At 45.1% G+C, this 24,421-nt stretch overlaps 3 protein-coding genes across 4 annotated transcripts; 1 reads left to right on the forward strand and 2 right to left on the reverse strand.

Moving 5' to 3' along the window:
• Positions 1-368: 368 nt before the first annotated feature.
• On the reverse strand, positions 369-5,126 carry LOC120032200 (ATP synthase subunit gamma, mitochondrial-like). 2 transcript variants are annotated; one of them, XM_038978178.1, is made up of 9 exons: positions 5,032-5,126; positions 4,406-4,440; positions 4,088-4,219; positions 3,424-3,631; positions 3,147-3,290; positions 2,890-2,954; positions 1,638-1,793; positions 1,246-1,342; positions 369-630 (listed from the first exon to the last, which is right to left on the reverse strand). In XM_038978178.1, the coding sequence occupies exons 1-9, from the start codon at positions 5,070-5,072 to the stop codon at positions 627-629; spliced, it is 882 nt and encodes a 293-aa protein (XP_038834106.1). In that variant the 5' UTR covers positions 5,073-5,126; the 3' UTR covers positions 369-626. The 2 variants fall into 2 exon arrangements, with proteins under 2 accessions (XP_038834106.1, XP_038834108.1); XM_038978180.1 differs by lacking the exon at positions 369-630 and having other exon boundaries at positions 1,242-1,342.
• A 64-nt stretch (positions 5,127-5,190) lies between these two features.
• Positions 5,191-11,183, forward strand: LOC120032007 (DNA/RNA-binding protein KIN17-like). The gene is made up of 12 exons (XM_038977914.1): positions 5,191-5,417; positions 5,702-5,796; positions 5,971-6,014; positions 6,177-6,299; positions 6,396-6,580; positions 7,920-7,968; positions 8,084-8,141; positions 8,265-8,382; positions 8,494-8,613; positions 10,369-10,468; positions 10,609-10,709; positions 10,840-11,183. Exons 1-12 carry the CDS (start codon positions 5,304-5,306, stop codon positions 10,900-10,902), a joined length of 1,170 nt encoding a protein of 389 aa, XP_038833842.1. The 5' UTR covers positions 5,191-5,303; the 3' UTR covers positions 10,903-11,183.
• On the reverse strand, positions 11,069-24,421 carry LOC120032006 (inter-alpha-trypsin inhibitor heavy chain H2-like). Its single transcript, XM_038977912.1, has 20 exons — positions 24,187-24,421; positions 23,873-23,902; positions 23,251-23,289; positions 22,115-22,287; positions 21,889-21,993; positions 21,501-21,663; positions 21,024-21,260; positions 20,790-20,906; positions 20,422-20,590; positions 20,093-20,218; positions 19,731-19,912; positions 19,326-19,511; positions 18,498-18,637; positions 18,156-18,328; positions 17,835-17,969; positions 12,798-12,911; positions 12,520-12,721; positions 12,197-12,369; positions 11,918-12,029; positions 11,069-11,704 (listed from the first exon to the last, which is right to left on the reverse strand). Exons 1-20 carry the CDS (start codon positions 24,277-24,279, stop codon positions 11,554-11,556), a joined length of 2,820 nt encoding a protein of 939 aa, XP_038833840.1. The 5' UTR covers positions 24,280-24,421; the 3' UTR covers positions 11,069-11,553.

A 24,421-nucleotide genomic window follows, 5' to 3' on the forward strand; every position in this document is an offset into this window, starting at 1 on the left:
ACCTTACTTTATCCATTTTCGAGCAAAAGGAATGAGCAGCAGCTACGTTTGGCAACATAGCGAAATTCCTGCGAGAGTAACGGTTAATGTAATTGGATGTTAATTGTTTGACATTGTGTTATTTCACTGAAGACTAGATGGTTTAATTTTAGGCAGTGAAACGAGGCTACTTAAGCGAGAGATAAAAAATAAAATCTCACCCAAATTTATAAATGGACTGTTTGAAATTAGGGGGAAACAAATAGTAAAATGTTTTTATTTGAAATTTATTTGGCGTACCCCAGTTCGGGAATACCTGCCATAGACTATAGCCTATATTTGGAAGTGCATTTCCATTGTTCAGGCAGAAGGAAAACAAAACCTCAATGTAAAATTGTAGCCTAGGTTTATGTTCAAACATCTCAACACTCCTCTTTTTCATGGTCACAAGTAGGATTTATTGTGAGTAGAACTAGGAGGACATCTGAAGGGGACATGTTTCTCTGTAAGAGGTTTATTTTTTCCCCCATATTTTTTTACAAATAGAAGCACAAATGTTCATAAACTCTCGACGACAGCCGGTTGAAGTACTTAGAAGCATGTATGCCAGAACCACTGGCGATGGATGGCAGGAGGACCTCATCCATTTATCTGAAACCACAGAGAACAAACACGCATTCAGATAAACGGGATGAAATCAAAACACCCAACCAAAATATCACAGTAAATGTGAGGGAATAACAGGCTTTCTAACCTGCTTTTAACAAAACACAGGATACATGATCTCACACACTAGGCCCTAGAGGGAGCTATTCTATCTTAGACTACAGTGGGATGCTTTTCCGCATAGGCCTGGACTAAAAAGCACTAGCAGTCTCCTTTGAGCATAGCACGTTTTTCTTCTTCCTTTCTGTGTCCAGTGAGTGTATCCTAGGGGCTGTTACCTACGATCACATGATTTACGTCCTGATACCAACATGAGGGGTTGGAGTGGAGTAATAAGGTTGACAAAATAATGGTTAGTGAACAAACTTAAAAAGAACTCTAAATGTTTAATGACAAACAATGGGTGTGCTCATGCAAGGAGTCAAGTTGGGGATATTTTCAAAGATGTTGGTAACTAATCAAGGTTAAGAATGAGTGGGGTTGTTTTGTGTGTGGGGAAAAAACATTACTGAGGGACAGATCAAACACCAAGGGAGAGAGAGTGAAACAGAGAGAGAGCGAGATGGGCAGAAAGAAGCTGACATCGTGAACAGTACTCACAGGGCAGCAGCTCCAGAGATGATCTCAATGAGCTCCTTGGTGATGACAGCCTGCCTGGTACGGTTGAAGGTGAGGGTCAGCTTGTCAATCATCTCAGCTGGAGGGGAGAGAACAGAGCCAGGGTTGATATGAATCAGAGAACAAAGCCATCAAAGTGCAGGCACACAGACCTGGCAACCAGATTAGCTGATATTGTAATATCAATGGCAACCCTAGAAGCATTGCACTAGGTCAATCAAGCAGTAGAGGGAGACTGAGGAAGATAATCACAAAGGACTACAGCTACTGTGTGTGCTATGAGGCAGGCAAGAAGACTACAACTTAAAAGACAAGTGAGGAAGATGAGCAATAAGCCAGTTGTTATAGAGGCTGGGGAGGAGGAAGATGCTCACAGGCGTTCTTGCTGGCGCTGTCCATAGCGGTCATCCTGGCACTCTGCTCGCTGGTTGTGGACTCCTTCATGCCAAAGTAGATAATGTTGACCAGGGCAAACTCCTGGTAGTTCCTCAGCACGTCAGCATCAATGTCATCATAGATTCCCATGTTCTCTGTTACAGAAGTGGAAAAGAAGACGTATGATATCAGTCGGCCATTTTGTGGGCCATACATCTTAAAGCAGTCGGTCGATTTTTATCCCCCTAGTCGATTGACGCACCGGTGCGTCAACCTAATTAACCAAAAACAACCCCATCAAAATCTGACAGTTTAAGTTGGAGATATGTTTTTTTTTGCATTGGATGCAAATCTCAATCCACCGCATCCGCCGATGTAGCACTTCCACATTTGCAGTGAAAGGTGGCAGATCATGAGACATCCCGAAAATTGTTATTCTAGTGAAAACGTCTGTAGCGTCCAAACGGTTTGGCCTGCAAAACTATTATGAGCACTCTGGAAAGGGGACTCTTACAAACACAATAGCGTCTTCGTTTTCCTCAACCCCCCCCACAAATGTCAGGAGACTCACATGAAGTCAGTACTGTCGATGTGCCAACTTCTGTTTGGTAGCGTCTGAACCGTTTGGGCAACAAACTAATAGGACCCCGACTGCTGAAAGGAGATTCTCACGAACCCGAGGGTGTTCTCCGTTTTGCTCTATGACCCCCACAAGTGTCATGGGACTCATCTGAAGGTAACCAGTACTAGTTTTAAAAAACACATGGAAGTATAAAGCTAGTTTTGTGCCTACCCCCCCAAAAAAACACGTTTTTTTATTTATATTTCCTAGATTTAGGACAGATACTTCAAAATCTTGTTGCTTATGATTTCTTTTTGGACTGTCCTTTTTGCCATGTATGAATGTGTTATTCAATGCATTTCCTTGGGCTTTAATAGTCAAGGCCAAAATCTATATTATTTGTATATATTCTTTTGAAACCTAAAGGGGTCTTAAAATTTTAACTCAAATAGCTAAATGATCCATAGTATGACCATCTTAAAACAATTCAATCAATCAATGTTATTTTATATAGCCCTTCGTACATCAGCTAATATCTCGAAGTGCTGTACAGAAACCCAGCCTAAAACCCCAAACAGCTAGTAATGCAGGTGTAGAATGCAGGTGTAGAAGCAATTCCATTTGTCAGCTTAGCACCCGACGACTTAGATTAAAGAATTAAAGCGACCTTCAAACCAATGGTGTTGTACCTGAATTAGCAACAGTATCAATGGAGAAAATGGGCTTCTCATCAGTCTTGTAGGAGATCACAGACCTGAATGGGGGAAAATAACATCCATTCAAGACTTGTTCTGATAATTGGCTATGTACTTTCAAGGATAAGGATGGGACTAAACTGTTTGAATGGGAAGATTCACATCAAGTAATCTCCTTATAGTGGCTCAACTAAGAAATCATTGAGGAGACAAGACACTGAAATGTGGCTGTGGAAGGAGTCCATCCATACCTGAATCTGTTGTAGATTACAGCACCCTGGTCAAACTCATAGCCCATGTTGAGCAGCTCTGTGGCGACGATGGAAGCGTCAGTAAAGGTGGGGGGCTTGCGGCCCACCTCTTTGCAGCTGAGCAGCAGGTAATTGCCATGTGTCCTGGGTTGCGAGGAGGGAGGGAACACTGTTGTCATGGTAATAAACTAAATTCCAAAGGAAACCACTAGAGTGGACCTGTTGCTGTGGGCATCATACAGTAAAGTGGCTGTATTTCTTGATTATCATTCTGTACCTTTGCAGGATGTTCCTCAGCTTGTCCCCCACATTGACTACCATCACCTCCTTGCCCTCGCCGGTGAGGTTTGCAATCTTGGCCTTGATGGCCTTGGCCACGTTGGAATGGACGGCGCCACAGAGACCACGGTCAGACGACACACCGATCAGGAGGTGCTTGTTGGCCACTCCCTCCGGGGCCTTGATCTCAGCCTTCTCGTACAGGGCTGGGGGACACACAGGCAAGAGAAGAGGGACCATCAACAGGTTTGTTGAATGCCATTGGCAAACACCACAAAAACATTTCCAATAAATGTGTGTGAAACGACTGTGACAGTACAGGGATAGTATTCAAGAAGCACCTCAGTACCAGGGCTAATTTAGGATCAGGTCCCCTCTGTCCATGTAATCTTATTCATTATGATATAAAAGGCTAAACTGATCCTAGATCAGCACTCCTACTCCGAGACTCAGGCCCTGACCTACCCCTGCCTTCTCACTATGGTCCTAATAGAGGACCATGATAACAGAGTGATGAACTTCACATAGAAACCATCCATTCCCTTAGACTTTAGTGTGTGGGATTATATATAAATAAGAGAGAGAGAGAGAGAGAGAGAGAGAGAGAGAGAGAGAGAGAGAGAGAGAGAGAGAGAGAACATGCAGAGTGAGCAATGACATACCCACAGCACCACTTCCATAGACGCGGGCGGGCTTCAGCTGCCTCTCAGCGCGGGCATACTTAGCAGCGGCCACCATCTTCATGGACTTGGTGATCTTTTGGATGTTCTTGATGGACTTCAAACGGATGGTGACTAGAATGGGAAAGATGGATGCCACTGACTGACTAAACATTTGAGGTTCAATAATATTGAGACACACAACTACAATATCATCATGATTCAAAAGTTTCACTTGTGCATAAGACTTTAAAGAGGAAGCTCAAGGGTGAATTTTATGTAACACAGAGTAGTTAAAGAGATGGCAAGGTAAATACTTACTGTCCTTCAAGGTAACCATGTTCCTGACCTGCCCACTACAAAACAAATAGAATTAGCTAGGTAAATTAGAAACATTATCATTGCAAGTTCGCAACATAACGTGGACATCCTCAATTCAGGGATTATAAACCATTCATCTCCCAATACAAATAGCTAGTTACCTATAAGCGAATGAATGTTGTTTGTACAACTATACTAGCAATCAGTTAGTTAACGTTATACTAGAGTCCATGTCACCAGATAACAGTTAGCATGTTAGGTTTATCCAGATAATGCATGCTAACTTAGTGGGAGGGACAGTGAATTTGACAAGAACTGAACGCTGTCCTGAAAACATCTGGCATCGTACGAATTACTAAAATGACCATTTAATCAACGTTAGTTAGTTGTCACACACTTCAATGACATGGTTAGCAAGCTAATGTCAGTTTAGCCTCCGTCCGGCTGAACCTGACAATTCACTCTGTACCACACACCATCTGCGGCCTGCGGGTTAGCGCGCCCTTGCAATGTTTTACATGGCTCGTCAACGCATACGGCGTACATATTTGTCATATATGTGTACGACAGCACAATGCTCAAAATCCTGTTGTGAAATATACGTAATTTTGCTAATAAAACGTTACCATTGTGGGAGGAACACCAACGCGCTGGTCCTGGCGAACATAATTACTTCGATGAAGGTCAGACTCGCAGGACTGCGCAAGCGCAAGTAAATGGCAAGCTGTGGACGAAAAAACAAACCTCGCGTTACTTCAAAGTACACGTAAATTGATGACGAAATACACACAGAAGCGGCAGATTTTTAGGAGGAAGGAGAAGAGCATAATAACAGTGGAACGTGTTCGAGGATTATTTCGAATTTAAATAATTTATATGTAGACGATTATTATTTGACATGGGGAAAGAGGGTTTTCTAAGCCCAAAGGCGATCGGGAATAGGATCAAAGCAAAAGGTCTTCAAAAATTGCGATGGTATTGTCAAATGTGCCAGAAACAATGTCGAGACGAGGTAAGAAAGATGGCTAACTTAGCTAAATTAGCTATCTAACGTTATATAGCGTAACGTTTGGAATATTTGCTAGTAGGTGCAAGCCAAATGTTGCAAGCGTCCTAAACGACCAACTCGTTGGGACAGAATGTAAATTAACCATGTAAGTTAGCGAGCTAGATAGACTGTATTGTCCTCAGGAAAGTAACGATCAGGGATGTCAGAAGTTAGGTTCTACACACTAACGGTAACGCCCGGGACAAGAGCCAGTTTAGGTTGAACTAGCTTTCTCTTTCTGCCCATAGAATGGCTTCAAATGCCACTGCATGTCCGAGTCCCACCAGAGACAGCTGCTGCTGGCCTCGGAGGACCCCAACAAGATCATGGACAACTTCTCACAGTGAGTCAATCTGCATTTACTTAGGTCTGGCTGTTGGTATGTCGTTTTCTATAACACTGTCTCCAAAAAAATGTTAAAATTACATGTCAATAATGGTGTGATGATGAGTCAGGGGAGGTGTTCCACCAGTGGACTTATTTGCATTCTCCTCTCTCCACTCTTCCTCTCACCAAGGGAGTTCAAGAATGACTTTATTGAGCTGATCAGAAGACGCTTTGGTAATATTTGATTTCTTCTGAAACTATATATTATATGTGCATGCAATATTACACTAGCTACTTATAAAGAGACTGTAAGACAAACCTCAACCTGACTGAATCTCTCTCTCTCTCTCTCTCTCTCTCTCTCTTTCTCTCTCTCTCTCTCTCTCCCCCCTCCAGGAACCAAGCGAGTACAAAACAACATTGTCTATAACGAGTACATCAATGACAGAGAGCATGTCCATATGAATTCCACCCAGTGGGAGACTCTCACTGAATTCACCAAGTGGCTGGGGAAAGAGGGTACTGTCACGCTCATACCCCTTAGAACAGAAGTTATGTGTGTTTGTCTGTGTCTGTCTGATCCCTGACATTGCTGTGTCTGATGACTTCTCCCAGGTTTCTGTAAGGTGGACGAGACGCCCAAAGGCTGGTACATCCAGTACATCGACCGCGACCCAGAGACCATCCGGAGGCAGGAGGAGCTGGAGAGGAAGAAGAAGCAGGACCTTGATGACCAAGAGCGCAGTGCCAAGTTCATAGAGGAGCAGGTCCGCCGGGGCCAAGGAGGCAGGGAGCCAGAGGTGAGAGAGTACCACTACTGCCCTCCTCTGACTAGGAGGTCATATTACACTCCGTCTGTTGAACAGGGACTGGCCAAGGGTTCTGTTTACTAGGGATGTAATGATTCACTGATACGCATCGGCACCCGGTACAAATGTTTAAGATACAGTGCATCATAAAATCTATTTAAAATTATACAAACCCCTAGTTCACTAACGTTTTTCCAAAAAGACCTCTAATCTTTTGTGACTGAATTTGTGTGTCCTTTCCTCCAGTAGCCTATGCATGTCAATTCATAAGACAGTCATTGATCTCCAAGTCAGATAACGGGGCGGCAGGTAGCCTAGTGGTTAGAGCGTTGGGCCAGTAACCGAAAGGTTGCTAGATCGAATCCCCAAGCTGACAAGGTCGTTCTGCCCCTGAACAAGGCAGAACAAGGCACTGTTCCTAGGCCATCATTGTAAATAAGAATGTGTTCTTAACTGACTTGCCTAGTCAAATAAAGGTTAAATTAAACAAATAACAACTGCGCACAGAGCAGCTCGCACCCATGAGAGCCTATCCCTGATCTAATATTCGTATATCTGTGCGGCACAAGCAGCATTCAAATGCTTGTAAAATGGCTTTTGCAATGCCGAATCTTAGGCTTTATTAGTTGGGTGACAAACAATATAATTTGTTGAGTCATTGTTACCAAATGCACTGTAGAATTTTTTTTACTGGTTGTTGTTTTACTGGAGTTGTATAGGCTACCGGAGTGGACACAACTCTCATCTTTCTGATTACACATCTAACTTCTGATTGGGGCTTTTCGATTGCCAGGTTCACCTTAAGAAATAGATTGGTGGTTTTGCTTTAAACAATCAGTGCTTTTTTTTTTTTTTACATGAACAGGTTAAAGTTGTAATTTCATAAACATTTTGCAAGCCGCAATGTAGGCCTGTGGTCGAAGCGGGAGAAGAGCAGCTCACCTGTGTAAAGTTTCAAACGTTCACAACCATTCAATTATGAGACGGGGGTGAAATCCAAAGCTGCGTTATATTAATTTGCTATTTCAGCTCATTTCTAAAGATAAATATTTACATTTTATGAGCAAAAAAAAAGACAAATTAATAAGTAGGTGAATGAGATTTCAAAAGTGTGGGGACAAAAAGCATAAACTCCTCCTAATCAGATAGTGGTAGATGCTCAGTCTGCCCTCTGGCTCAGCTCAGGCGCCTACACACACCATACATCATTCTCACGCACACACAGCTCAGAGATGTCATCTCCGACAGAATTCACATCCCTACTGTTCAGCAAAGATACTGTTTACCTATGACATGTCATGGAATCAAAACAATCTCCCTCTTTTTCCAGGAAGCACCGGTTTTCACTGAGTTGAAACGAGAAAGTGAAGAAGAGAAAAGTATGTTTTTATTTTTTATATAGATAGCTCATGATGCATTTGGTCAGAAATTATGCTGATTACACCGTTATGCCCGCTCTTCTCTCACTGGTTATATTTCTGATTTATATTTCAGTTACCTTCAATCTGGCCAAGGGCTCCTGTTCCTCTGCGGATGGCCCATCTAAAGCCAGGTACAGTAATCTGAAGCTCAGTAAGAATGACTCACCATCATCAATGGCAATGCAAAAGTAAAATGACTGTGGGGATTTCACTCTTTCACTCAGATTAACACTGTGTCTACCTCTTCCCCTTAGTGTGGCCCTGGGTCCCAGTGCCCTGAAGGCAGCAGGTTCAGGGAAAAGGAAAGATGCGCCCTCCACCTCAGAAGCCAAAGAGAAGAAGAAGAAGTCAGCCCTGGATGAGATCATGGAGGTACGGTAGTGTTTCCAGTTCTCCCTCTCAGATCTGACTTGATGCACTGTCAAGTTAACTCTGTGTTTAACACGGGCGCATGTAACCCTTTGTGAACTGCGTTATGTTCAGATGGAGGAGCAGAAGAAGAGGTCTGTGAGAGCGGACCACTGGCTGCACCCCGGCATCGTAATCAAAGTTGTTACCAAGAGACTGGGGGAGAAATACCACAAGAAGAAAGGAGTTGTCAAGGTAACACATTAGTTTCACACATGAATGATCATATACAAGGTGGGTGATTGGACCAGTTTTGTGTTCTAAGTAGCTTATAAGAGGTTTATAGTCAATAGAAGAATATCATACAGTTGAAGTCGGAAGTTTACGTACACCTTAGCCAAATACATTTAAACTCAGTTTTTCACAATTCCTGACATTTAATCCTCATAAAAATTCACTGTCTTAGGTCAGTTAGGATCACCACTTTATTTTAAGAATGTGAAATGTCAGAATAATAGTAGAGAGTGATTTATTTCAGCTTTTATTTCTTTCATCACATTCCCAGTGGGTCAGAAGTTTACATACACTCAATTAGTATTTGGTAGCATTGCCTTTTAAATTGTTTAACTTGGATCAAACGTTTCGCGTAGCCTTCCACAAACTTCCCACAATAAGTTGGGTGAATTTTGGCCCATTCCTCCTGACAGAGCTGCTGTAACTGAGTCAGGTTTGTCGGCCTCCTTGCTCGCACACGCTTTTTCAGTTCTGCCCACAAATTTTCTATAGGATTGAGGTCAGGGCTTTGTGATGGCCACTCCAATACCTTGACTTTGTTGTCCTTAAGCCATTTTGCCACAACTTTGGAAGTATGCTTGGGGTCATTGTCCATTTGGAAGACCCATTTGCATCCAAGCTGTAGCTTCCTGACTGATGTCTTGAGATGTTGCTTCAATATATCCACAAAATTTTCATTCCTCATGAAGCCATCTATTTTGTGAAGTGCACCAGTTCCTCCTGCAGCAAAGCACCCCCACAACATGATGCTGCCACCCCCGTGCTTCATGGTTTGGATGGTGTTCTTCGGCTTACAAGCCTCCCCCTTTTTCTTCCAAACATAATGATGGTCATTATGGCCAAACAGTTCTATTTTTGTTTCATCAGACCAGAGGATATTTCTCCAAAAAGTACGGTCTTTGTGCCTATGTACAGTTGCAAATCGTAGTCTGGCTTGTTTATGGCAGATTTGGAGCAGTGGCTTCTTCCTTGCTGAGCGGCCTTTCAGGTTATGTCGATATAGGACTTGTTTTACTGTGGATATAGATACTTTTGTACCTGTTTCCTCCAGCATCTTCACAAGGTCCTTTTCTGTTGTTCTGGGATTGATTTGCACAAAAGTCTGTTCATCTCTAGCAGACAGAACGCGTCTCCTTCCTGAGCGGTATGACGGCTGCGTGGTCCCATGGTGTTTATACTTGCGTACTATTGTTTGTACAGATGAACGTGGTACCTTCAGGCGTTTGGAAATTGCTCCCAAGGATGAACCAGAATTGTGGAGGTCTACAATTTTTTTTTTTTGAGGTCTTGGCTGATTTCTTTTGATTTTCTCATGATGTTAAGCAAAGAGGCACTGAGTTTGAAGGTAGGCCTTGAAATACATCCACAGGTACACCTCCAATTGACTCAAATGATGTCAATTAGCCTAACAGAAGCCATGCCATCTAAAGCCATGCCATAATTTTCTGGAATTTTCCAAGCTGTTTAAAGGCACAGTCAACTTAGTGTATGTAAACTCCTGACCCACTGGAATTGTGATACAGTGAATTATAAGTGAAATAATCTGTCTATAAACAATTGTTGGAAAAATTACTTGTGTCATGCACAAAGTAGATGTCCTAACCGACTTGCCAAAACTGTGGTTGAAAAACGAGTTTTAATGACTCCAACCTAAGTGTATGTAAACTCCCGACTTCAATTGTATGTATTTAGGCTAACAGTTGTTGTGTGTTGTAGGAGGTGCAGGATAAATACACGGCCGTAGTGAAGATGATTGACTCAGGGGACAAACTGAAACTAGACCAGAGTCACCTGGAGACAGTCATCCCTGCACCAGGTAACCTAGTTCTCGCCACGGTTACACACACATGTCCACAGGAAATTGATCATTTGCAAACTGTACATTTGACTTTATCTGTAATCTGGCCTGTTATTTTACCAAATCGAAGAATCAAATCTGACTCATCTGTCCCACAGGTAAACGGGTCCTGGTTCTGAACGGTGTGTACAGAGACACAGAGGCCCTACTGGACTCCATAGACGAGAGAAAGTTCAGTGCCACGCTCACACTTGACTCGGTAAGGACCTGGCACAAAATGGCTCTCGTCATGCATCAGTTTCTACCGTTTGGTGGTGGAATAGATGTTTGGTATAATTGCTTTGAATGGTTCTTATTTTCTCATACAAGGGTGTGTTTTACTTCCTCAGGGTCGGATGAAAGGGAGGAGGGTGGACGGGATCGCCTACGAGGATTTCTCCAAAATGGCCTGATCTATCAGGACCTCCGTTACATGACAGCGTAACCCAATAACGCCTACCTTTTCCGCTGAGAGGCCCATCAGCTGAGAGACTCTACTGTGTCAGAGTTACTTTCTGTAAATATCCCGGAATGCATTTTCTATGGAGGTATCACTTCCTGAGTTAGCCGAGTAATGAGTAGGGGGGAAATTTTTATTTTTATTTTGTATTGTTATTTAAATGGTTCTCTACAAATACATTTTAATGTTGTAATATTACTTATTGAATAAAGTACAACACAATTGACCTATGTATTGATTGAAAAACATTTGTATTTTGCCCTGTAAGATGAGGTCTGAGAAATACAACAGTCATTGGAATGTTCTGGTTAAGAAGTCTGTGTACATAAAGTTCAAAGCCGGCAGTGTAGTCTTCATGAAAATAAAGAAACATTCACACAGCTATACATACTGATACTGCTTTTTATAACGTTTTATAAAGAGAGAGAGAGTTGTCAGACAGAGATGTGATATGAAAACCGGTAATAACAGATATGTGTCTAGTCAGATTGGCTGCATATGTGTGTGTCCCCTGTACCTAAGGAATAGGGTATTCCTTATAACTACGCCCTGTCTCTGACTGCCTGGGATACATGGTACCCCTGTGTGCCTTGCGATTGGTCGCTCAGAGCGGGAGCGGCAGGAAGCTGTCGAGTCGGGGGACGATGTAGTTGGTGTAATGGCCGTCGATGAAGCCTTTGCCACTGTTGTGGATGAACCAGCAGAAGACGTCAGATCCACGTTTATTATCCCGCCTGTAGTCCTTCTGCCAGCCCCTGTCACACACGTCGAATAGTTACAACCTCATCTACAAACCTCACTGTGTTAGCGCTCCTATGCACTATGTCCTACTGTGTGATATGGTGGAAGGATTACCTGAACAGAGATGAAGTTTACTGACTGAGTATGTGTGACGTGCTGATGTTATTCCTATAATGGTGTGGTTTACCTGGCAGCAGGGATGTGCATAAGAGAGTGTGTGTTTTTACCTGGTGACGACCAGCTTGTTGCCCTTCACCTCCATGGTGGCCTCCTTCTTCAGAGGGTCAGCTCCCTGGTGCAGGTTAAACACCCTCACCTCTGGCTCCTGGCCAAACTGACCTACACACACACACACACACAGGTCAGTGAAACCTAGTGAAGTAGGCTACAATTAAATATAGGGATACTGTTGCAGGATTCACTATAAGGGTGATGTAGGGTATCTTGCCACTATATGTCAACTAATTTAATTAGCTTATAACATTATTGTATTATTGGTGACCTACCTATAAGGCCGTGGGCCTGAGAGGAGTATTGGTTGTTGTTGGGGATATAGAGGCCCAGGAAGTCCACGTGGGTTGGGTGTTTCTTCCACACACGATGTAGCAGCACCATCACAGTGATCTTGTCATCCACTGTCACCATCACCTTGGAGTCCTTCACTATGGAAACCTTCACCCTGAAACACACAGAGATCATAGCATGTGGTTAAAACAGGAAACCGTGTACTTTTGAAATTTACTTTTTTACCTTACCATAGTAAAACAGGCTGATGGTGCCTGACCAGCGGTTCGTGTGTGTCTATGTGTGCGGGCGTGCATGTTCCTACCTGTCCTGGGTGATGTCGGCCGTGGCTCCCCAGGTGAAGGAGTGGTTGTTCCTGCCGTCAGTCAGGTCGATACGGTCGGTGGTGACTGACACCCTGATGCCGTCAGGCTGGTAGAACACTGAGATGGTGCCAAAGTACGTGTTCACCTTCTCCTTCTCCTCCACCTTCTTAGAGCCAACCAGCTGGCCATTCACCACCACACCTAGAGGACAAGGGTGGAGGATAGAGGTAAGAGGACACAAGCACAGACACACACATTTTTGCATGCACACACATACCTGCACCGGGGTCTGACACCAGATTGAGGATGTGTCCAGGCTCTGAGTCGATGTTGAAGCAGACGTCCATGTTGTTTTTAGGCAGGTGGACAATGAAGTGAGGGTCGTTCTCCACTGTCACGCAGAAAACACACAGACAGACAACCGTTACTATAGTGACACAATGGACATAAGAATATTACCCACTGAGAAATTGCCAGGTAGGAAGGTAGGCGATGTTGATGGCCCAATGCAGCTGTTTTTATCTCAATTTGAAATTATTTCTGGGTAACAATTAAGTAACTTATTGTGATTGTTTTCAATTAAAATGGTCAAAAAGAAACAAAAATAGTTACATATGGACAGTACCAAAACAAATGATCTAATGATTCTGTCTCTTTGCAGCAACATCTGCAGTACTGGGATAGTTGTTAATCCCCATATGTATAACATTCTATTGGTTGCAAGAATTTTGTATAATAATTTAAATGGAAAAACTCAACGTCTTCATACGAAGAGGAGGAGTAGTGATTCGACCAAAGTGCAGCGGGGTGTGAATTCATAATGATTTATTAGACAAGACAAAAAACGAACTAACTTGAATAACTAACAAAATAACAAAACGGAGTAGACAGACCTGGACATGCGAACTTACACAAAACGAAGAACTCACGAACAGGAAAATGACTACACAAAAGAACGAACGTACAAACAAACCGAGACAGTCCCGTGTGGCGCGACAAACACAGACACAGGAGACAATCACCCACAAACAAACAGTGTAAAAACACCTACCTTAATATGGCTCTCAATCAGAGGAAATGAAAACCACCTGCCTCTAATTGAGAGCCATATCAGGTCACCCTAAACCAACATAGAAACAGAAAACATAGACTGCCCACCCAAACTCACGTCCTGACCAACTAACACATACAAAAACTAACAGAAAACAGGTCAGGAACGTGACATAACCCCCCCCCTTAAGGTGCGAACTCCGGGCGCACCAGCACAAAGTTTAGGGGAGGGTCTGGGTGGGCATCTGACCACGGTGGTGGCTCAGGCTCTGGGCGAGGTCCCCACCCCACCATAGTCAATCCCAGCTTACGTTTCCCCCTACGACTGACCACCCTCCTATTCCACCCACTTGATTTCTTGGGTAACATCGAGACAAGGGGCAGCACCGGGACAAGGGACAGCACCGGGATAGAGAGATAGCTCGAAACAAAGAGGTAGGTCAGGATAGAGAGGTAGCTCAGGATAGAGGGGCAACTCCGGACTGAAGGGCAGCTCCGGACAGAGAGACAGCTCTGGACTGAGGGGCAGTTCTGGATGGCTGGCTCTGGACTGGGTGGCAGCTCCGGACTGGGTGGCAGCTCCGGACTGGGTGGCAGCTCATGACTGTAGGGCAGCTCATGACTGTAGGGCAGCTCATGACTGTAAGGCAGCTCATGACTGTAAGGCAGCTCATGACTGTAAGGCAGCTCATGACTGGAGGGCAGCTCATGACTGGAGGGCGGCTCATGACTGGAGGGCGGCTCATGACTGGAGGGCGGCTCATGACTGGAGGGCGGCTCATGACTGGAGGGCGGCTCCTGACTGTAGGGCGGCTCCTGACTGTAGGGCGGCTCCTGACTGTAGGGCGGCTCCTGACTGGCTGGCGGCTCCTGACTGGCTGGCGGCTCCTGACTGGCTGGCGGCTCTGGCAGCTTCTGACTGGCTGGCGGCTCTGGCAGCTCCTGACTGGCTGGCGGCTCTGGCAGCTCCTGACTGGCTGGCGGCTCTGGCAGCTCCTGACTGGCTGGCGGCTCTAGCGGCTCCTGACTGGCTGGCGGCTCTAATGGCTCGGGACAGACGGGCGGCTCTAATGGCTCGTGGCAGACGGATGACTCAGAAGGCGCTGGGCAGACGGATGGCTCAGAAGGCGTTGGGCAGACGGATGGCTCAGAAGGCGTTGGGCAGACGGATGGCTCAGAAAGCGCTGGGCAGACAGATGGCTCAGACGGCGCTGGGCAGACAGATGGCTCAGACGGCGCTGGGCAGACAGATGGCTCCGACGGCGCTGGGCAGACAGATGGCTCCGACGGCGCTGGGCAGACAGATGGCTCCGACGGCGCTGGGCAGACAGATGGCTCCGACGGCGCTGGGCAGACAGATGGCTCCGACGGCGCTGGGCAGACAGATGGCTCCGACGGCGCTGGGCAGACAGATGGCTCCGACGGCGCTGGGCAGACAGATGGCTCCGACGGCGCTGGGCAGACAGATGGCTCCGACCTGCTGAGGCGCACAGTAGGCCTGGTGCGTGGTACCGGAACTGGAGGTACCGGGCTGAGGGCACGCACCTCAGGGCGAGTGCGGGGAGAAGGAACAGTGCGTACAGGGCTCTGGAGACGCACAGGAGGCTTGATGCGTGGTGCCGAAATTGGAGGCACTGAGCTTGAGACACGCACCACAGGGAGAGTGCGTGGAGGAGGAACAGGGCTCTGGAGACGCACTGGAAGCCTGGTGCGTAATGTAGGCACTGGTGGTACTGAGCTGGGGCGGGAAGGTGGCGCCGGATATACCGGACCGTGCAGGCGTACTGGCTCCCTTGAGCACTGAGCCTGCCCAACCTTACCTGGTTGCATGCTCCCCGTAGCCCGTCCAGTGCGGGGAGGTGGAATAACCCGCACTGGGCTGTGTTGGCGAACCGGGGACACCATGCTTAAGGCTGGTGCCATGTACACCGGCCCGAGGAGACGTACTGGAGGCCAGATATGTTGAGCCGGCTTCATGGCACTTGGCTCAATGCTCACTCTAGCCCGGCTAGTGCGGGGAGGTGGAATAACCCGCACCGGGCTATGAACACATACAGGAGACACCATGCGCTCTACTGCGTAACACGGTGTCTGCCCGTACTCTCGCTCTCCACGGTAAGCCCGGGAAGTTGGCGCAGGTCTCCTACCTGACTTCGCCACACTACCCTTTAGCCCCCCCCCAATACATTTTTGGGTTGTACTTGCGGGCTTCCAGCCTTGCTTCCGTGTTGCCTCCTCATATTGTCGCCTCTCCGCTTTAGATGCCTCCAGCTCCGCCTTGGGACGGCGACACTCCTCTGGCTCTGCCCAGGGTCCTTCTCCGTCCAGAATCTCTTCCCATGTCCAATCCTCCTTGACCCACTGCTGCTGTCGTTGCTGTCCGTTAACCCGCTGCTTGATCTGGGTTTGGTGGGTGATTCTGTAACGACATTCCTCCTCCTCTTCATACGAAGAGGAGGAGTAGTGATTCGACCAAAGTGCAGCGGGGTGTGAATTCATAATGATTTATTAGACAAGACAAAAAACGAACTAACTTGAATAACTAACAAAATAACAAAACGGAGTAGACAGACCTGGACATGCGAACTTACACAAAACGAAGAACTCACGAACAGGAAAATGACTACACAAAAGAACGAACGTACAAACAAACCGAGACAGTCCCGTGTGGCGCGACAAACACAGACACAGGAGACAATCACCCACAAACAAACAGTGTAAAAACACCTACCTTAATATGGCTCTCAATCAGAGGAAATGAAAACCACCTGCCTCTAATTGAGAGCCATATCAGGTCACCCTAAACCAACATAGAAACAGAAAACATAGACTGCCCACCCAAACTCACGTCCTGACCAACTAACACATACAAAAACTAACAGAAAACAGGTCAGGAACGTGACAGTCTGGCTTGCCGTTCCAAATAAAATTGAATATTTTTTGCCCATATAACTTTAAAAACAAGTTGCTATGTGTACAGTAGTCAAGGCCATAAGCAAATAGGTAAACTGGGATATGACTAGAGTTAATGAGGGTGATTTTTCCACAATAGACAGGTATTTTCCTTTCCACAGTATCAAGATCTTATCTATTTTGCTAACTTTCTATTAAAATGCATTGTAATGAGATAATTTCTTTCTTTCGGGATATGAATACCAAGTATGTCCACTTCACCATCAGACCATTTTATTGGTAAATTACACGGTAATGTAAAAGTTTTATTTTTTTGTGATCCAATGCATAATATGGTACACATTATAATTTGGTTGTAATCCAGAGAGGTTAAAAAAAGTATCGAGATCATCTTTGTGGCTGTGGAGGGATCCAAATTGTGGATTTAAAAGAAAACATGAATCATCAGCGTACAATGACACCTTTGTTTTTAAGCCCTGGATTTCTAGGCCATTGATATTATTGTTGGATCTGATTTTAATATCTAACGTTTCGATGGTCATTGTTTTACTCCTCTTGACAGTTTAAAACTTTCTGAGAAGTAGACATTATTTACTATTTTACACCTAGGGTTGAAAATTGAAATATTCCAGGCATTTATATATAAATTCCAGTCGTACTTTATTAAAAGCTTTATTTCAAAGTCAGCTATGAATATCAGGCATGGTTTTCTATTGTTTCCAGTTTCCAGTACTTGTCTTATATTATCTCCAATTTATCGTCCATAAAAAACCTGTTGGATTAGGATGAATAATATCTGACAATACCTTTTTAATTCTAAGCGCTATGCACTTTGCTAGAATCTTTGCATCACAACACTGAAGTAAAATAAAATGCTTCTTAGCAAAATGCAATTTCTCAAGCAAGAATTTAGCTAGGACTGTCTGGGAGTGATCTGAAAGAGGGGCCTAATTGGAGGAGCCTAATGGGAGGGATGTGTAACCTGAAAACTAGCTGTTATAGGCAGAGATGAGTGCAAACTCTCTTCGTTATTGGTCTATTAACTTATATCGCCAGGCAGTCCAAAAACCCCACCCAGAAAAACAAGCTGAAATTTCAGGCAGACTTTTCAAACAGCTCTTTCACTAACAGTACATTATCATAATATTCACAATTTCACAGAATTATTCCAACCTCATAGTGTGGAAATATATATAAAACACAGGATATTCACATTTTTGTCCACACTGCCCCTTTAAAACGCAGTGTATGGCTATGTGTGTGTTATTACGTATAGTGATATGGACAGGTAGAGAAGTATTATACTGTAGCACAGATGTGTATAGAGTTGTTTGTGTGTTGTTATTGTCACCTATGGTGATGTGATCTGGTAGGGGCCTCTCGGCGTGGCTAGGGGGGGCAGGGGTGGTTATCTGGACCCAGGGGGGGATGCTGTGAACCATCTGCACTGGAGTCCTTCCTCCGAGAGCAGCCATACCAGATCCTCCTACACACACACACACACACACACACACACACACACACACACACACACACACACACACACACACACACACACACACACACGCACACACACACACAGCGAGTTTAGGATAGCTTCATTCACTCTCTTGCACTCATGTACATTTACAAGACCCAAAAAGGAGGGACTCAGGTGATTTTGATCAGGCACCTGCACAGCAGCCCTGTTTGGGGTCCTTAGGGGAGTCAGCGAGCAGCCTCTCCTTGGCATCCTCACTCTCCACCAGTAGGGCAGTGAGGGGCGTGACAAACTGGTGCTCCACAGCCAGGGTCAGGATCCTCTGGGTGATCTTCCTCTTCTTACCAGCAGTGGGGGCCAGGGACCTGCAGGGAACAGGGATATAACATTCACAAAATGTTACTCTGTGTGTTTATTCATGCTCTGTATTCTGTATCGAAGGTCTGGCAAATTATAGCACAAGCTTTGTATTCACTCCTTAGATTGAAAATAACGATGTGTTAAACTCTCTCTCTCTTTCTCCCTCTCTCTCACCTCTCGGCCAGTAGCTGGTTGACAGTGATGTAGGCCCACATCTGTCTGGCAAAGCCAGTGAAGGCATGCTGCTGCTGGGCCAGCGCAGCGTCTAGCTCCAGGTAGTCTGCTTCAGTCTGTAGGGACAGGTCCAGACGATCCTGGGAGGAAGAGGGGGACAGAGAGAGGGTAGGACACAGGTGAGTGTGTGTACCTGTGCATGTGTGTGTATACAGTGGTGTAAAGTACTTAAGTAAAACTATTTGAAAGTACTACTTAAGTCGTTTTTGGGGGGTATCTGTACTTTACTTTACTATTTATATTTTTAACAACTTTTACATTTACTTCACTACATTCCTAAATAAAAGTATGTACTTTTTACTCCATACATTTTCCCTGACACCCAAAAGTACTTTTTAAATTTGCAGGACAGGAAAATTGAAAATTCCCCCACTTATCAAGAGAACATCCCTGATCATCCCTACTAAGTCTTATCTGGAGGACTCACTAAACAAAAATGTTTCGTTTGTTAATTATGTCTGATTGTTGGAGTGTGCCCCTGGCTATCTGGTTTGGTTAATATAAGCCATTTCAAATGATTTATACTTTTCCTTTTACTTTTGAAACTTAAGTACATTTTTGCAATTAGATTTACTTTTGATACTTAAGTATATTTAAAACCAAATACTTTTAGACTTTTACTCCAGTAGTATTTTACTGGGTGACTCACTTTTACTCGAGTCATTTTCTATTAAGGTATCTTTACTTTTACTCAAGTATGACTTTTGGGTACTTCTTCCACCACTGTGTGTATGAGTGTGCATGCGTGCATGTGCATGTATGACTCACAGCGAATGCGGTGGTGAAGCTGTTTAGAGTAGTGGACTCAGAGGGCAGCACCTTCCCAGCCACCACCAGCTCTGAGCCACTGAAGTATTTGTCAAAGTGGTTCTGGGTGACGTCAGAGACAGAGTCCTCTGAGAACTGAACCGTGATCTTCCTCAGGAGGGGAGACGAGACCTGGCTGTAGAACCGCTGCAGGGGGAGATCGGAGGAGGGAGGTCAGAGATGGTGGTGAGAGAGGCAGTGAAGATAGAGTGTTTACACAAGAATAGGAGGAGAATTCAGAGGAGAGGTAGTCATACAAAGGGGGATGAGCAGAGGGAGGGGATGGAGGAGGAGTAGGGATGCAACTGGATGCAGGATTAGGGAGAGAAGGATGAATGGAGTTTTAGGGAGAGGGGTCTATTGTACCCGTATCTGATCTGAGGCGTCGTGGCTGGTGTAGATCCTCTGGGCCACGCCCCTATTCTCCATGGCGATGCGTTCCAGGAAGTCGTAGTCGACATCGAAGCCGATGCCCAATGAGAAGAGAGAGAACTCCTCCCTCATGACCTTCTTCACATTCTTCTGGATGGCGCTGAGCTTGATCTCTCCTACACAGAGAGGGAGAGATGGTGGATGATGGTAGCACAACAGTATGAAGGGCAGTACATCACTAGAGGTTATTAGATGCGGCGTGAGGGTGAAAATGAAGGGGGGTAAAGTGGTATTAGGTGGGTGGTGAAAAGTCAGTCAGTGTCAGTTTTGGGATCAGCAGCGGTGTGATGTCTCACCGACAGTAGGGTCTCCATCAGACACCAGCATGATCATGGAGACAGAGCGTGGGTCGATCATGCCCTGATTGGACGCCTTCACCAGCATCTGCACCGCCCTCATCAATGCCTCGTTGATATTGGTGCCTGGATTGGATCAAAGGGCAGTGAGAGCCAATCAGATACACATCCAGACAACCTTTCGTTATCCACCACTCTGTACTCTCTTCCTCTTTCCTCTGTCTCTCCCTCCATCTAACCTTCTACTTCCTTATACTCCTCCACATTGCTCTCTTTCTCTGTCACTCTCTTTCTTTCATCCCTCCCTTCTCTCTCCCTCCTTCTCTCACCTCCGTTGGGTTTGATGTTCTGGATGTATTTCTTGGCCTCAGCCACCTGTATGGTGCTGCCTGGAACCAGCTCCTCACTCCAGCAGCGCACGTTGTGGTTGAAGTCAACAATGCTGAAGTAGTCATCCATGGTCAGGTCATCCAATATGGTCTGCATAGCCTCCACAGTCTGAGAGAGAGTTATAGAGCAAGAGCGAGAGAGATAAAGTCATAAATGAGATTGGACAGTCATTTCAGTGCAGTTTTACAGAATACCCACATGAGGGCAGTGTTGCATTTGTCAGGCAGGCTCTGCCGGTTGTGAGAGAAGAGAGACTGATGGGGCACATATTGACCCCTGTGAGTTTTTCTATGGTTATATCACACACCTGCTTCATCTTGACTCCCCACATAGATCCACTGACGTCAATGACGAACACAATGTTTTTCGGAAGGGGGGAGAGATTGGCCGGGGCGAAGAAATGCACAAAATGCCCGTCAGAAACCTAGGAGAAACAGTGAAATAACAGTGACCAATACTTCCTGTATTACATTTCTGTTACAAAGTAAAGTAACACAAAGAGTGTGTTACTGCGTGTGTTTCTGTCAGTGTGTGTACCCACATGTAGTTCCCCGGCGTTACTGTCTCTCAGGACGTCGTATTTGACGGTAAAGACGCCATCGATAGCGCTGGTGGTGCAGTTCTCACACTTCCTCTGCTGCTGGAGCGAAGGCTTGAACACCACGTGAGCCTTGTCCTTCGAGGAGGTGAGTTTGGACATGCCACTGAAATGCTCTCCCAAGGTGTTCGGTGTCTCCACAGAGGCGATGCCGTTGGGCTCATAGATATACACATCCACCTGCAGAGAGACAGGGAGAAGGCTCAAATATGCTGACACAGAGGCACTGACCTATCAAGTCGTTAAATACCACACACATGCACGCACGCACACACCACACACACACACACACACACACACACACACACACACACACACACACACACACACACACACACACACACACACACACACACACACACACACACACACACACACACACACACACACACACACACACACACAGGTAAGCTCTCTCACCTGGAACTGGGGCACCAGTCGTCCAGGCTGCAGGTATAGTGAGTGTTCATAGAAGCCCAGCTTCCTCTGCATCATTTCCTGGTAGTGCAACTCAAACTCTATCTTACTGCCGGGAGGCACGTGGACCTCCGTCTTAAAGGTCTCCATGTCCTGGGAGTTAGCCCTGTGGTGTAGGATTACCAGCTCTAAAGTCAGTCACAGGACACTAGAAAGGTCTTACGCAACAACAATGTTTGTTACACACAGCATAGACCATTATGAATGGCATAGGATTCATAATGGTCAAAAAATGGATGGGAATCCATTTCCCTGTATTGTCCAAGATGTCGTTCTTCAGTATAGCTACACTAGATACCATAGCCATGGTGCATTGTGGGTTGTACGGTACCTGACGAGGCCTGCGGCCTTCCCTCTGGCTCTAGCCTGAGCGTAGAGGTTCCTAGCCACAGTCTTCTCCTTCACTGAGCCCACAAACATGATCCCATTCACATTCCTAAAAACAGCACACAACATAGTCTCCAGCTCTTTCCATTAAGTCGAGGATTGTATTTCAGTGTGATTGTGATTGAGAATTGAGATTGTGATTTTTATTGTGATTGAGACGGTTGGCTCACATGGTGAAGTTGGTGATGAAGGCTCGTTTGGGGATCTGGACGTTGAAGCCAATGCTCTGGGCATTTGGACCAGAGTTGACCACAGAGCTCTTGACCGTGGTGTGGCAGAACCGCGACGTGATGCGGCTCTCCACCTTGTAGCTCTTAACTGTGATGTCATCACCCCGGATGGCCTACAGAGAGAGGTGGAGTATGTGAGACTGACTTTGGCTGTGATGTCATCGACTAGGGACAAGTGCCGTTGCATAGGAATTGTGAGTCAAGCTCTCTACATCTTTACATCTAAACCACATAAAACAACTGGTTTAGGGACACAGCATTTTTTTTTCATCTACAAATCTGAATATCTGACTGAAAAATGGATAGGAAACATGTTTCTCTGGAGTATCTACTTATACACTGAGTATAAATAACCTTAAGAAAATCTGCTCTTTCCATGACACAGACTGACCAGGTGAATCCAGATGAAATCCTTATTGATGTTACTTGTTAAATACATTTCAATCAGTGTAGATGAAGGGGAGGAGACAGGCTAAAGGATTTTTAAGCCTTGAGACAATTGAGATATGGATTGTGTATGTGTACCATTCAGGGGGTGAACGGACAAAGCAAAATATTTAAGTGCCTTTGAACGGAGTATGGTAGTAGATGCCAGGCGCAGCGGTTTGTGTCAAGAACTGCAACGCTGCTGGGTTATTAACACTCAACAGTTTCCTGTGTGTATCAAGAATGGTCCACAACCCGAAGGACATCCAGGCAAATTGACACACCACCGTGGGAACCATTGGAGTCAACATAGGCCAGCATCCCTGTGGAATGCTTTCGACACCTTGTAGAGTCCATGCCACGATGAATTGAGTCTGTTCTGAGGATAAAAGGGCAACTCAGTATTAGGAAGGTGTTCCTAATGTTTGGTATACTCAGTGTATAACAGGCTGAGAATTCTGAGAAAGAAAGTGACACATTTTACCACAGAAACGTTAAATGGATGTAGCAACTGCAGAGTGAAGTCAATAACCTGTCTGTCAGCGGATTCTCTTCAAACAGGACCATTGATTAGTAGATAAGAGGACTAAACTCTGTCACAGTGGACAGAGGGGTCGAACATCAAGCAGAGACCGGAGAGAGAAACCTACCTCAAAGTCTTCCTGCTCCTCACTGGTCAATATCGCCCTCTGGAAACACACAGAAACAATCAGCTCTGTACCAATCAATCAAGTATTTTATCAATCTCTTTTTACATCAGCAGTTGTCACAAAGTCCTTTACAGATACCCATTCTAAAACCCCAAATAGCAAGCAATGCAGATGCAGAAGTATCTGTACCGTCCCATTCTGCCCTCAGAAAGAAGTTTCATATGTAACAGTAACTATAGGTAGGTGGTAATGGCATAACAATTCTATAGACATTCTAAATAAAAATGCTGAATTGTCAGTAAGCCTATATTGACCTTATAAGACTGTCATTGGGTTCAATCCATTGACCTCTCCATAACCCCTTTATCAATAGTTCAGAGGTCAATGAAGCAGACTGCTTGCTTTTACATGTTGTTGGTATTCTATTTCTGTAACTGGGCAAAACCAAAAACCCACCTCAAGACAGGATAATTTCCCTCATAATATGTTGCATTATTGAATCAATGTCATGTTGAATATAAGAAATGCAGATTATTAACGATTGTGAATAGCAAACTATGACATTATATAACATTAGTTCAGACAAACTGTTTGAAAAAAGAAAAGAAGAGTTTCATCTCACCTTAAATCGTCCATGTTGTTCCTCTAATGACTGGTAGAACAAAAGGGCCGTTTGTAAAATAGAGAATAAAAGTTGTGCATTAATCAGTCACATGGACGTCATATAAAATATAGTTCTGTTAAAGGAACGTTATCAAAGAACACGTTTGATAGAGAGAAGGCTGTATCTACACACATTTGTATTTGTATTTTTAAGGGTCCCCATTAGCTGCAGCTATTCTTCCTGGGGACCATCAGCATTATGGCAATTAAGACACATCTATAAAACAAATCTCGTTATCGTATAACAGTTGATATTGAAAAATATGAACTCACCGTTTCCGTCTCCCACTCTCCCTCGACCACAAACTCAAAGCAGTGGGTTTGGTGTAGGGCCAGCAGGCCTACGAGGAGAGCCAGGCGTCTCATGGTTCCAGGCCTGTATGTGGTGCCTGAGGTTTAGCACTCCCAGATATAGTTCTTCAGCCGGGACCCAAGAGGCAGCAGAGAGATCCCAAAATGAGGGTTAAAAATCCACTGAGTGCTGATAGAAGCTTGGCCCCAGTCAATA

This window comes from Salvelinus namaycush, chromosome 38, assembly GCF_016432855.1.
Source record: "Salvelinus namaycush isolate Seneca chromosome 38, SaNama_1.0, whole genome shotgun sequence".
NCBI classification, from domain to species: domain Eukaryota; kingdom Metazoa; phylum Chordata; class Actinopteri; order Salmoniformes; family Salmonidae; genus Salvelinus; species Salvelinus namaycush.

Bases quoted from the DNA above. Each gene is read 5' to 3' on its own strand.
- LOC120032200 (XM_038978178.1), bottom strand. From the start codon at position 5,072: ATGTTCGCCAGGACCAGCGCGTTGGTGTTCCTCCCACAATG. The intron at 4,441-5,031 runs GTAACGTTTTAT...TTTGTTTTGTAG, and splicing joins TTGGTGTTCCTCCCACAATG to TGGGCAGGTCAGGAACATGG. The intron at 1,794-2,889 runs GTACAACACCAT...CTTCTGTAACAG, and splicing joins TGATACTGTTGCTAATTCAG to AGAACATGGGAATCTATGAT.
- LOC120032007 (XM_038977914.1), top strand. From the start codon at position 5,304: ATGGGGAAAGAGGGTTTTCTAAGCCCAAAGGCGATCGGGAATAGGATC. The intron at 5,418-5,701 runs GTAAGAAAGATG...TTCTGCCCATAG, and splicing joins AGAAACAATGTCGAGACGAG to AATGGCTTCAAATGCCACTG. The intron at 10,469-10,608 runs GTAACCTAGTTC...TCTGTCCCACAG, and splicing joins GACAGTCATCCCTGCACCAG to GTAAACGGGTCCTGGTTCTG.
- LOC120032006 (XM_038977912.1), bottom strand. From the start codon at position 24,279: ATGAGACGCCTGGCTCTCCTCGTAGGCCTGCTGGCCCTACACCAAACC. The intron at 21,994-22,114 runs GTGAGCCAACCG...TGCTGTTTTTAG, and splicing joins TTCATCACCAACTTCACCAT to GAATGTGAATGGGATCATGT. The intron at 12,370-12,519 runs GTAGGAACATGC...TGTGTGTTTCAG, and splicing joins GCCGACATCACCCAGGACAG to GGTGAAGGTTTCCATAGTGA.